This window comes from Anguilla rostrata, chromosome 2, assembly GCF_018555375.3.
Source record: "Anguilla rostrata isolate EN2019 chromosome 2, ASM1855537v3, whole genome shotgun sequence".
Classification (NCBI taxonomy): domain Eukaryota; kingdom Metazoa; phylum Chordata; class Actinopteri; order Anguilliformes; family Anguillidae; genus Anguilla; species Anguilla rostrata.
In genome coordinates, this window is record NC_057934.1 from 32,542,981 (window position 1) to 32,557,559 (window position 14,579).

The 14,579-nt window shown below is 38.3% G+C and overlaps 1 protein-coding gene across 5 annotated transcripts in view; it reads left to right on the forward strand.

The window, feature by feature from the left end:
• Positions 1–1,254: 1,254 nt before the first annotated feature.
• LOC135247811 (CD209 antigen-like protein A) overlaps positions 1,255–14,579 on the forward strand; it is a 190,285-nt gene continuing 176,960 nt past the window's right edge. For 2 of the 5 annotated variants that reach the window (XM_064321689.1, XM_064321685.1), the window contains exon 1: positions 1,255–1,538. In XM_064321689.1, the coding sequence (XP_064177759.1) occupies positions 1,478–1,538 (61 nt within the window). In that variant the 5' untranslated portion in view covers positions 1,255–1,477. Of the gene's footprint in view, positions 1,539–4,330; positions 4,438–8,309; positions 8,397–14,579 lie in introns of those variants that run through there. The other 3 variants (XM_064321684.1, XM_064321682.1, XM_064321691.1) reach the window with 3 other exon arrangements.

The window sequence follows — 14,579 nt, forward strand, 5'->3', positions numbered from 1 at the left end:
CCGGGTCTAATTTCTGTGTAAAGATGTCAAGCCGGAGAAAACTGAATAAAAAAATACGGCAGTATGGAGTAGCGTTGTTATTATTTTATTACGCTTCCTCATATGTTCCTCCAGCCTTGATTCCCTTTTTTGATGAAATCTCCTTTGTTTTTGTTTTATTCTTCTTGTTCTGATTGCTAATAGCTCAGCTTTATTCTCGAACAGTTTAGCTAGCTAAACCAGAAACACCAGGGGTAACCTTTTGCAAGGCAGTTGTTTCAAAAATATCACGAACAATCATTCACGAGAAAGACCATGTTTATTGTGCAGTGCACGAGATACATGCTTGCACAAGCCACAGTGAATCCCACGGATTCTTCTCTGCAGTGTAAAGATGTTCATACCAGGCAAAAGGTAGATAAAGAACGTTTGCAGAAATTGATCATCACTAATTCTAACCCAGGTCTGCTACAGCATTTTAACCCAGCTCAGCAGTGTAAAGACAGCTTAAGTTAGCCTAATGTTAGACAATGAATGAGTATGTACATAACGTTACTTTCATAACAACCGTTTTTTATTCAGTAAATAGGAAGTGTTATAGTTGGTGTGCCCCAGGTGTCAACTGACTGACGTCACACAGGCGACAGTGGTTGGATCTGGTTGGATCCCATTGAAGGTACAGAACTGTACCTTTACCAGAATGAAGGTACCATTCAGTACCTAGAAAGGTAAAATCACTTGTCACTAGTACCTTTAGAGGTACAGTTTTATACTTGTACAGAATTAGTACCCTTGTGTACCTTTATTTCTGAGAGTGTATTTTTATGTAATTAATTGCTATAATAAGCACAATGTGAACATGAGATGTTTATTCTACATGACAGGAAGAATTATGTCTGACAAAATATGTCTTAAGAGGGTAAATATTCAGTCTAAACATGAAATACATCTAATTAAAGAAAATTTAGGCTTGTTACAATTCTGGGATTGCAACTGCGATTGAGTGAAAACCAGCATGCAAGCAGGCACCCCAGCACCGAGGTTGGGAACCATTGGATTAGACCATGATAAAAAAGCTTCATATAGTGACATAAAAAGACACAAGAACAGTCTTCATCATCCAGTAGCTCAGTAACCAAACATAAATACAAATAATTGAGCCATTCAAATAATTATGAGATGCTGGCATGAAATCCAGAAATGGTTATTTATCCCGCCTTTGTAATATTTTATAATATTTTCCTACTGTAGCAAAATGAGCTATTGTATGAGCTATTTATAGAAATGGTTATCTGTTCTTCCTGTATATAGAAAGAAAGAGAGCAAAAAGAGAGAGACCGAGGCAGAGACAGACGGACAGAGAGAGGGAGAGGGAGCAGATATCTGCATGTTAAATGACAAAATATTAACCAAATATCTGAATTTCTGCATTCTCCTGCTAGTTCTGCGTCTCTTCTTCTTCTTCTCTCTCAATGGTTAAAGTGTTTCATTAGCCGCAATGAGTGAGGTATTTTATTCATCTATGAAGTTCAAGAAGAACTTTAGGCAGGGGACTGCAGGTGAGTTACTCTGTTTTCTGAATGTAAATTCTGGATTATTTAATGCTATTGTTAATGTTTTATGTTCTATCAATACGTTTCAATCTTTCTCTCCTTCATTCTCTTTCTCACTCTTTTGTTTAATATAAATTATTTGGACAGTGACACAATTTTTTTTGTTTTGGCTTAGCACTCCAGCACATTAGATTTGAGATAACATAATTAATATTGTTGGGGTTTATGTATTTGCACAAAAAAAGAACAATGGAGACAATATTAAACAAAATGGCATATGGTAGAGCGGTTTTGAATCCCAACTGGGCTTATAAAATGACATCACTGAGCAAGTTATATGATATATACAATAAAAAAAATCTTTAAAAAATAAACAATCATGAGTATGTGAGTGAGTGTGAGTAAATTTGGGAATTAACCTCAAATAATTCATTGAAAGATCTGGGCAGCAAATTTGAAAGCTAGGTGTATTTGTAGATGAATGTGCATGGCTGAAGTATGTTAATGTTTTAAATCGGAAAGATGTCAAGTTTCTTAAACAGAGGGGCAGATGGAGGCGAGTAATCAGAAAAGGTGGCTAGCCTTGCAAATTTCTTTTGAGTGAAGTGAATTTAGGTAGATTGGCAGCATACGTACTTGCCCAGATAATGTTGCAGTAAATGAGAAAAGGGTAAATTAAGCTGTAGCATATATTGTGGAGGCAAGTTTGATTAACTAAGCCACTCATTTTTTTTGATGATACCACTGGATTACATTATTTTATTACTGATAAATTGGATGTGATCTTTCCAGAACAAGTTTTCATAAACCATAAACTGCAAGAAATTGGATGAAACATGGATTGTGTAATCCCCACCAATTTAAATCATAGCACTTGATCTGCAGTATGTTTTATTCTTACCCATTAATATAATAAAGTTTGATTTTTAAAAATATTTAAACACAACTTATTTGTCTGGACCATTCAGAAAATTTTACCGCGCCACAATTGGCCTCATAATTAGTGAATCAAAGTTTTTGTGAGATAAAATCAAATGGGTATGTAAGACACAGCAGTAAAGTCATTAATATAAATAAGGAATAACAAGGGTCCAATTATAGATCCTTGAGGGACACAATAACTTGGCCCTGTTTGAGTGTGGATGAATATAACAGACTTCGTTTTTGTGGAAGATCACAAAGATGACTTATTTAGAGTGTATTTCTTTATGTTTAGTGCCTTGTGTTTTTCTGGCTGCTCGACATATAGAGCAGGCATGCTGCCAAATATTAACATCCCATATTTAATTAATTCCCATGGAGAAATAACTATTCTGCCCTACAAAGCCTAACTGCAGTAACTACGCAAAGGGTAAAACTGAGAAAAATGGCTTTAAAGTATTTTAACTGGCCAGCCAAATGGGTTATAGGTATATCAGTGATATTGCACTAATTGTACATGTATTCATGAGGTAATTTTTATGCCCAAAAACCATGACGGCTGATTTGACCTTTGACCCCAAAAATGTAGTTACTGCACTCTGCCTTTGCATTGCCTTAAATGGTTCTAAGAGCAATGCAAAAGCAAAGTGCAGTAACTACAATGTTCTCAGCTTTTATATTGTGTTTTCAGTGAACAGAAACTATTTTGACACTGATTTTGTTATAATTGTATTTAACAATATTTAACAACTCTACTTATGGATTTGTGCATGTTTAATTAAGTCTGGACAAATTGAGAATTTTAGACGTCATATTTTAGTCTTAATATCATTTCATTTCACTTTTTTACTTATTCACCTATCTAGATAATTATTTTCCTATCAATTAAACTTTGCATCATCATCTTTCAATTTCTTCCGCCACCACTGTTGTTGCCTTGATGACAATCGCATTAATAATTTTCATTATCCTTGTCTTTACTATTTCACACAATGAATAAATACAAGGCTACACTGAATCACAGTAAATGTTGTTTATTATATTACATGTTTTAATGCGCAAAACTTTCCTTTAAACTAATCATTGATCTCAAACTGTTTTAATTAATTTTCAGTGATTAGCAAGCATGATTAGCAAACGATCTGACTAATCAATTGGAAAGTCTTCTTCGCATTGTGTTAGGGAGATTAAATGATGAATGCGATTTAGAAAAATCCGTTTTGCAGTGGCAGAAACTTCCCTGATTTTCCTTGAGTATCAATACAATTAATCCACAAAATAGGCTACTCAATACTATCATATATAGCCAGCTCTCCCCAAATAGGCAGTTTTAGCGAGTAGCCTAGGCCTTATAGCCTACATTCATTTTAATTTGCAGTACGAAATTGTGCACATTTTTAATCAACATTATTTGCGGATACATGCACTTCTTTCTCCGCACTCGTATTCATGGCGAATATCCACAATGCGTAGGCTAGATTGTAAACAATCTTGAAGTGTGAAGTTACAAATGATAATGTTACAGCTTTCAGGGAGCAGGTAAGATAACGCTAGCTAACTAAACATCGCCTGTCCGTCAGCATATGTAGCGAGGCTGACAGGTGTTTTATAATGTGATTGCTAGTTTCTCAACGCTTAATGTCATCGTTACTTAGCCTACCTGGGTATTTTATTTTCAACACCAGTTCCACTATCCTCTTTCCCCTGGATAGTGCCATCTTAAACAGCTTTGTTGTGTGAGGTTAGACGGGTGAAATCGGCTGGTGGTAGAATCCCAAAGCAGTCGCGTGAGGTAATTTACGCCGGGCACCCACCGCACGCGTAGCGTAAACGGCGCGTAAGCAGCACGGCGAAGCAGCACGGCGCGTCGTGTGTCGTGTGTCGCGCAAAGGCTTGCTTAAAGCTCTATATTCCCAGTAGCTCTCGCAGTCTGCAGTGGGATTACATCGTGTATTTCACGTTTGTTCACGACTGTTGATTATGGGTCAAGTGAATACTTGGTGAGAGACCTTTTTCAGTTTGTTAATTTGGTAATATTTTGTTAACTCGTAAATACGTGAGAAAGTAAACGCTTTAAAGAATTACCATAAGCTTAAATCGCAACGTAGCCTACATAATAATCAATCTCAAACTGTATTAATTTGTTTGCTTGGTTAACAAGCCTGCCAACTTTATGAAGAATATGTAATGATCATAATAATAATAAATAATCCATAATCATGGATTGGGAATTCTCATGTCGTCTTGTTATTCACGTCAAAACATTTATATGATCAGATTTAGTAAAATCAGTTAATCGTCAAAAAGATAGCGTAACAGTTTAAACTTGAAGGGATAAGAACACCACAACGCCATGAACACTGGAAGCTTTGAAGTACAAGTGCAATAAAGGCTTGCTTACAACTTCATTTATAAAATAGGTGCATTTTCATCGGCAAGACCACTAAATCAGATTTTTTTAAAGCTCTGTGGATTATCTGATTTTTATTAACAAGCCCCTTTTGAAAGCACGGCGAACGAAGACATCGGAGAAGTCAAATAGGCTGAGCAATGGTTGGTTAAAAACTACCTTCCAACACTCGAGCTAACAAACCTCTGCTCGGTGCATTCACTTATACATCATTCAATAGGCTACGTTTTTCTGTGGTGTATTTTCAAATTTACCCCACCCCCTCCGCAAAATAAGATAGCGAAACTAAGTTTGCATTTTTCCCAGGTTCCAGTTTTTTTTCCCCCTGCAAGGACAATACAAAAGCGAAAAGGCTTGTATTTTTTAGCTGCTTATAAAATATATGGTAGGGAACTAGGGACACACCCCCAATAGCCTAATATAAGGATGAAATATAAATCAGAGCACGTATACCTAGCATTTTAGACCATATTTCTGTGTGTAAACAGGTCATCATGACGCGCGACAAGCCGAAAAATAGAACAGAAGCGAAAAACTACGCTTCAGTTCGCTTGTGTCGCACAAGTTTCGCCGCCGGTTCGCGACGCGTTCGCATCTGGTGTAGAGGACGTCGCCCGCTGCCGTTGTAATAACAGTACTTCAACTACGCTTCAGTTACGCGCGTAGTGCGCTCGCGGTCGCTACGCGTGCGGTGGGTGTCCGGCTTTAGATGGGTAGAGTGCGAAATCGGTCGGTAGGACCCCAAAGCAGACGGCAGTACCTTCACTTACTGCGGTCTGCCATGGTTTTGAGTCGGGTTTTGTAGTTACTGCAATTTTTATACAGTTTTTTCTCTAAAACAAAGCAAAATTGAACTCTGAAACTTTGTCACAAGATAAAACAGATATCAAGTTCATTTTTAGTTATAACTCAATTTCAACCAAACATGTAGTTACTGCGGTTAGCCTTTGGGCGGCAGTATTATTGTTCCTTATCTCTTTGCAGCGAAGGTTCATTGTTTTCGGTTTTTATTAAATAAAAATAAATATCCAAGAATTTATCTGTGTTTATTTTGAATATTAAAAAAACATGTGAAAATTGGTTGCAAACATAGCCTAATGCATAAATCGTGGTGAAAATGGGATCATAAAAACAACAATGCAAAGATCAGGTTGAAAATTAGATTTTAATTCCAAACATTTAAAGCTTACTGCTTTTCATTGCATAATCAGCAGCTCGTTTGTATTTTTCCCCGTTTTTTCTCCACTTTTTTTGTGGTCCACTATTTCTGATGGCTCAGAACAAGCTAACTGAATCACCAATTGGAGCACCCCTGTGCATAGCGATTACTGCTACCCACTACGGAGTCCGTCAAGCTTTTGTTTGAAATCATTACCCTCTATGAGGGTACGTTAGTGAAAGGTACATTTCATACAGACTTTAGGAAGAATTTATCACATAGAGAGTAGTGAATGTGTGATATAGCCTGCCAGGTCATGTAGTAGAGGCAGAAACTCTGGAGCTTCTGAGTAAGTTAAAATCCAGCTGCAAAATTTTAGCTATTTTTTCAAGGCATTTTCACATCTCACTGGTGTGCAATGGCTTTTAGGTGCTGAAAATATTAAAACTATATGACCAGACCAGAATTGTACCTTGTTTGAGAGGTGTAGCATTAAAGGGGGACAAAATGAGGACTGGCACAGAAACGCTGAATGTATTTCCATCTTATCAAGCTGGTGCACAGTACCGAGGGGCAGAGAAAACACTCGAGAGGGCAGATTTTAAAGCTAAAATCACAGGACTGTTATATTGACAAAAAAATATGAAATAACAAATGAGAAAATACACAAACAGGAGAACGAAGACTAGAAACACAGGGCTAGGGACCGGAACACAATAAGCCAATCTCAAAGACTGAGGCCGTATCCAAATTTGTATATGACTTGTGTACTCAACAGTAGGCAAGTATGCTGATTCCGACATGATCCAATTGACTAGAGACAGGAATCCATGAACTTAAACCCTAACACTAACAGATGAAACAAACCGTGATAATGAAACAACACGTGCACAACCCAAACACCAGTAGTATAACAATAGGTACTAATTAACACAAAATAAAATGAATCTAGGGCTGAGGAGCTGCCGCCCTTTGTCAAGGCCCAGCAGGAACTGTGACAGCTTCCCAGCGTTTGCACATACATTTTGGCATTTAGCAGACACTCTTATCCAATGCAGCTTGCAGGTTGCATTTTTTTTTACATACATTCCATTTATGCAGCTGGCTAGTTTGATTAAAGTAATTTAATTTGAAGTCTTTTCCTCAAACGCCAGCACTGCAATCAGGACTCAAATCCTCTGCATGTGGGTTAATAGTCCAGCTCCCAGACCATTATATAACACTATAGCCCTCCAATCAGGGCATACCTACACTACAGCCTCCAATAGGGGCATACCTACACTACAGCCCTCCAATAGGGCCATGCCTACACTACAGCCCTCCAACCAGAGCTAAACCTACACTACAGCCCTCCAATCAGGAGCTATACCTACACTACAGCCCTCCAATAATGGGCTCCACCTATACAGCAGGCATTATCCAACCAGGGGCCAGAAATGTACCATTGTGATTGGCCCTTTTTAAGCATTCATCACAAGTTAATTTGGTATTACACTTATGAGCAGTTTGTGGGTGAAACTAGAGCAATAGAAAATACCAGGTACAAGCACTGTACACTTCAGGAAGGTCACTGCTTAGTGGCATTTGTAGTGAATCATAAAATGCCCTGAAAAATGGCTTTACTGAAACCAAAATAAAAAAATGTAAAAATTTAAAAAACATTCTTTGGTTTATTGAAGACAAACTGCCTTTGAAATATTATTTTATTTGTGTCCTGATCATGTATCTGGAGGAAGAGACTCCTTGTCTATCAACAAGCTTGAATCTCTCCGGCATTTTGAGTGCAGTGATGGGCCCCAAAATCTGGATAATGTTCTGACGGTGCTTGTGTGTTCCATGGGGAATGAGTAATCGGCCACCCCCGGATTGAGGGAGGGTTTCTGTGGACAGGTGTCCCCTGCTCGCTGCTCAATAGTGACAGCCCTGGTCAGTTAGGAACTTGCAATCTGTTTGTGCCAGCTTCATAGTCTTCCAGTGCAAAAAATGCATGGCATAGAAATGCTCTTGGGCTACAATGAAAATAAGGGGTAGCTGACTGCATGTGCTTGTCTGCTCCCTCCCGAATGGACAGAGGACATTGTGCCTGCATTATTTCCCCTTCCATACACACTATCATCTGCCTTTCTTTCTGCAGATCAGCATAAACACCCCATAAATGTTGAAAGATTTTGAGTGTTTTCAACTTGAGCACTTTTTTGATCTTTCTCCCCACATATTTGTGCCTGCATGCATATAAAAATGAACCAAATTAATTGAAGTTACAAATGTACCCCCCATCCTCTCTCAGCAACTCCGGATGAAGACGTAACCTATTCTGAGGTCAAAACCATCAACCCTACCGCCTCCAACACTGTGTGCCACTGTGGTTCAGCAGGTCTGTCGCAAACGCCTTAAAAGACGTTCTCTCGGAAAAATTGGAAAATTGGATCTAGTCCTGCACACTTGCGTTTCTTCTGAAGAGTTGATAGTTTTTGACCTAATGTCATTACATAAATTAAATAGAGTAGGCCGACACTCTTAAATTCGTTTAGGAGAGAGGGCCTCCTGTATTTATATTTAGTGAATATTTGCTTGTCACATTGGCGGATATCAGAGTTTGCAGTAGTGGATTTTTATTTGCTGTTGTAAAACTTTAGTTTATTGCAGTATGTTTAGTTTGAAATTAAATAAAAACTAGCAACAGTATAAAACATCAAAGAAATGAGACTCTGCTTAACTTGTCTGTTTTCTTGACTGCAGAGCACAGTGGGCAAAGCTCATATCCCTACAGACGGGCTACAGTGATTCTGGGGCTGCTGTGTGCTCTCTTATTGGCTGCCACAGTAGTCCTGTGTGTCCTCTGTGAGTTACTGTCTGTGTCTCTTTACTGTGATCCTGGTAAAATGTCATTTTAAAGTATAAAATAGATCTGTTCTGTCATTTTACAAATGAATATCATATAGTGGGATTAACTTTTGGGCTTTTGGGCAATCCCCTCTGTTTTCACCCAGCTATTGATGTAGATTCATTTTAAGAAAAAGAAATGTTTTTAAGTAATACATTAGTTACTCCATAAGAGCTAATATGTGATGTTGATGCCTTGATCATTGTTGGTCATAATTTTTTTCCAAAATCCATTCAACATTGTAGTCTTTACTTTGAAATTTGCCCAGAAAAACATTTATATATAAAAAAATCTTACATAATTTATATAATTAGTCACCTATCTGTATATATATATTTTTTCATTCACATTGTTAAATGTATACTGAAATATTCTTATAAAGCCCAAATAAACAAAAAGATTGTTCATAATTCTCTAAAACTGTGTAAATTAATACATTGATTTAACAACACAAATTAAAAATTCTTAAAAAACTTTTTTACTAGTTTGCCTAAATTTATTCATTCACAGTTCACAAACTTAACAAATGATGTGGTCAACCTATGGGCTTAAGCTTCTGTTTCCACAGATTAGCACAGTAGTCTGTATCATACTGAGGTGAAATTCTGTAAAACTCCTTAATCGATACTTTTTCCTAAGGAATGCATTTCCCTTGTGTATTAGATACAAGTCTATCAGGAACTATTCAATGTTGGAGAGAGATCTGGTAGAACAAGTGTCCAGCTACAGAGTAAGTACAATGAAGTATTAAGAAACTCCTCTTTTAGTGCAGGACTGTCCCTCCAGTTCGCAGTGAGTGGTGCTACTCTGTTTTCCATCTGCAGAAAAGCATTTACTTTTACATTGTTACATATGAAAAGATCATTCTCAGAGTCTGCTGCCTGTTCTTTCTGTACAGGCAGTGTGTGTGAACCCTGTCTACAGGGCTGGGCACAGTTCTCTTCGAAGTGTTACTACTTCTCTAATGAGACGAAGACGTGGGCAGACAGTCGCAGTGACTGCGAGGAATGGGGAGCTGACCTGGTGATTATAGAGAGTGAAGAGGAACAGGTAAGGCTCTGTAAAATAATTGTGAATGAGTGGGTGGAGATAAAACTGACAACATGCATTCACAAGAAGCCACTGTAAATGTAATTATGTAATTATATCTCATCTTGTGTTGGTTCTTACAATCTAACGAGTTCAATATTACCACTATGGGTGAATCGCATTTATCAGTGGGGTGTGGCTCATGCTGTAGCTCAGTATCTCACAGATCCAGAAAGTGTCAGTGTGGACTGTTTGTCTCTCAGTGTCTACATCTACAGAGTGAGCAGTGAGGGTCATTCTTTGTTTGTTTTCAGTGCTTCATCAATAAACAAATAAAAAAAAGTACCTGGATTGGACTGAGTTACTCAGCAGCTAAGGGTAACTGGCTCTGGGTGAATGGAACCCGTCTGCAGAAAGGGTAAGAATTCTTACAGAAACAGCACAGGACGTAAAAATATAGACAGACACAATCATGTATAATTTTAAACAACATCTTGGCAGATCAGAAATATGAATGTTCCTCTGATGGTAGCCAGTCTAAGGTTTGTGTTACTGCAGTGAAATATGTCACTGGATATGTTTCTGGTTATGATAGTGCATATGTGTACTTTACCCTTTTTATCTTTAATATTGTTCTGTTTGTACGATGAGGTTGATTTAATGAGTACAGTTAATCCAGAATTATCTTCCAACAAGATATTTCCGCTGTCTGAACTCTCTCATAGATGGCAATAGACAGAGAATGAGAAGGAGTCACTGTATCTCCGTAGGAAACAGCAGAGAAATAGAGCTTCTGTGTCTCAGTCTTTGCTTCCTTTACAGATCCTGGGGGAAAGGAAAGTCAGATGGTGAAAATAAATCTGATTGTGCCGTGATTGCCCCTAATGTGAATACATGGGATCCTTTTGACTGTTCTAATAAGTACAATTTCATCTGTGAGACTAATGCTCTGCTCCTCTAAACCATTTGTTTGTATGTTTTTGGTTCTCTCATCTTGTGAGAGGCCGTTGACCATGCCAGCTTTGACAGTCAAACACAGGACCAATAAGCAGACCACAATGTTACTGTTTCTGTTGGGAATATATGGAATATACATACTGCTGTCTTTACTAGAAATGTATCTGTGAGACTAAGCTTTGTTAAATGCATTGAAATGACTGTACATGCAGAGTAGATATAAGCTATTACATTATTGGTTCTATGGACATATTGTAAGTATAAAAAATCAAAAACAATACATTTTAATACATTTCCTCATCTTGCTGTTGTGATACTGTAAATTTAAATTGAAATAGAGAACAGCAGTCACTGCTAAAAAAGCAAATGTGTTCATTGGGCCTCATTTATCAATAATTTCGTAAATATGCACATAAGTTTCCCCGTAAAATTATACAAATTAACAATTGCCGCCGCATTTATCAAACGTTCGGAGGCACTTAGTTTCAATCGTATCCCCGTGCGTATGTTGATGAATCCCAATCAGTCGTAAATTGGAAGCGCGTTCACGGTTGCCTCGTTGTAGCGCACCTCACGCGGTCACAGGGGGTCGGCCAGTGGGGTCATCAACCACTGCTTCAGCGGGTAACCCTCATCCCCTAAGGGCGAAAGGAACGTGGAGGGTTAGATAAAACGTTGACAATGCAGGTTTGGAGTTACTAAATGTCAAACATCATGCTTACCAATGAGCCAGCCATCCTCAACAGCTCTATGCGCCAAGCGGTTCCCCACAGAGCAGTTTTGCAAAACAAATGAATCACGTGTTCCTCCAGGCCAACGAGCAACAACATTGAGGACATGGCAAGCTGCGTCAGGTATCAATTGGACGTTGCTGGAATGATATCCCTTCCTATTCAAGTAGCAAAGGTGTCGGTGATGGAGCTTTAGTGTGCACATGGGTACAATCTATGGCACTGATCGTATTAGGAAGGCCGGCCAGATTGAAAAAGGCCTGTTTGATACCAATTCGGCTCTGCGCACTATAGGGAAATCGAATATACTCCGGGGCTAGTTTAACAATAGAATTAAGCACACTGGACAGTATGTGGCTCATGGAGGGTTGGGATATTGCAGACCGGTCACCAATCTCCCTCTGGAAAGTGCCAGTGGCCAAAAAGCCAAGCACTGACAGAACTTGGACATGTGTTGGAATGGCATAAGATCTTCTTGTTTGCCTCGTTAAGTCTGGCTCTAAGATGTTGCACAGCCTCAATTTAGAAGGGTTCTAGGGAATTGGAACCAACTCATGAGCCACTCGTCATCCTCGGCAAAAAAGTCACACCGGTCCCTGAAAATGCGATCTCGCCGAAGTGCTCTCACCAAATCCTCTAATAGTGCAAGGTCCGCCATTGCAAGCTTGGACTTAACAGCATTTTGGCCATTTAAATAGTATTTCTCATCAAGTATCTAAAAAATATAAAACTGCAATTATGAAATCATAACAACTCTTTGTAATGCTATTACTCATTTCAAACATTTTTGTTTTACTTAATTAAAATAGTATTCACAACCAATTTATGTTCGTTTCTTTATAATTCATCTTTCTTTATGATATTTCAATATTTCATGACAAAATACGTAGACAAAGAGGCCTATTTAATGACCAATTTCATCAATAAAAGTGAAAAATTCAAGTTAAAAGACGAACTGCGGAGTTTACACACACTCTGCGTGTGGTCTCAGGTTTTCGTAAATTTCCTTCACACGTCCGAACAAGTTGGACTCCCGAAAAAGACATAAGCCACATGTACCCACAAGTAAACAAGTGGTATGTGACTCTATGACTTAAATTCAATAAACATTTATCCTCAACTCTGACTTACAAGTAATATCCTTGCTTTATAATCCTTGCTGCAATTGATAGTCAAATTTAAGGACTAATGTTTATTGAATTTAGACATGACATGACTTGACATGACTTTTGTTGACATATTAAACAGCATGCAGTTGTCATACTCATATGCAGGGGTTTCACTGAAGCATAGGATGTTTTTGTTTTCAGTGGCTTTCCATCCATGGTCTCCAGCTGCACCAGGTTGTTGTCCTCAACCTCAGTAACCCTATGAAAACACATAACAACAAAGAGATTTTGTGGGTAAAATTATGACAAGGATATTCTAATGTGTCTAAGAGAAAATTCCAGGCTAAAACAATTACATCATCATTAAACGTGTTGCAGCTATGTACGGTTCATTATCCTTCAATTTTGTCTAACAGTAAATATTCACCTATATTTGGTTGGCCAATCAGGATCCAGGATGCGCGCAGGCCTTCCACACTTCCTGCCATCCTTCGTCAGGACCTCGATGCCTGGAGAGATCTTGAAGCACTTGGTCTCCTTCTTAGTCCTCCTTTGGTAGGCCTCCTTATGTCTCTCCTGGGCCTTCTCGACATTGGCTCTCACCTTGTTTGGTTCATTTCATAATGTTCTGTAACACATCTATTTTGATACTGGTTGTCTTAACCCTCCTATTATCTTTGGGGCCAATTTGACCCCATTCAATGTTTAACATCTCTAAATAAATGATTGACATCATTTTTTTGCTTCATGTTTAATGACTTTTCCTAATTTAATGGGGACAACTGGGTAAACATAATTGGGGACAGTGAGAAAAAACATTTAAACAACAAAAAGATCTTTCTTTCCAATTTTAGGTCAATCAGTGAGATTTTATGGTGATTTGCATATTTTTTCATAGTCGCGTAATAGGTATTCTGGATGTATAAGGGGGGGTGGGGGGTTATGTTTTATTTAAAGGGCTATTTAGGTAGTCAACAAAGACTATAATAAAGTACCTGACACAAACTCATGGTAACAATTTTAATTATAATCATTTTCTGGAGGTTTAAATTGCTGGGGTCAAATTGACCCTAAGGATAAAAGATGTTAGTAAATTTGAAGATAACAGGAGGGATAACAGCATGTGACTACATCATAATCACCTTGTCCAAAGCCTCTCCATCTTTCTCAGCCCTTACCTGAACGTACTTTTCCACATCACTCATCTGGAGCAGCAAATTTTTAAATTGCATTGAAAAAATAGAAATACCAATAAAAAACAACTAAACGTACTGGGTATTGATTCTGAAAAGCAGTAAAATGTAACTCCACAAGAGTTCATGCGTTTTACCTTGCTCACCCTTTTGAGTCTGTGGTGAGACACGTTGACATGTTTACTGCAGTCTTTAAATGAAACTCAACCTGGTGAGAAGAACTGCAGGCTGAGAATTGCAAACCTGTAACTGACCAGGAAATGCTGTGGTTGTAGATAAGGGCGTTTTGCTTTTCTCGTGCTGTTTGACTCTTATGAAGGATCTTGTTCACTTGACTGAAGCCCATTTATCAGTGGGGTATGGCTCATGATCCAGAATGTGTTGGTGTGGACTGTGTTTCTCTCAGCTCTCAGGAAGGGAGACACTGTGTCATGGTTCTGTCTTTTTGTTTCTATTTTTTCCTTTTTGGGCCGCCAGTTGGCGGCACTTCTCAGTTTTTGTATTTCTGTTCATTCCCTCATTGGTTTACCGTATTAATTGTATTATTGTTTTCCATTATTTGTCTCGTTATTTAATCGTCGTCCCCACCTGCCTCTTGTTATCCCTTCCCTCTCGTTTAATTACGTATTGAGTTCACCTGTGTCTTGTCTATTT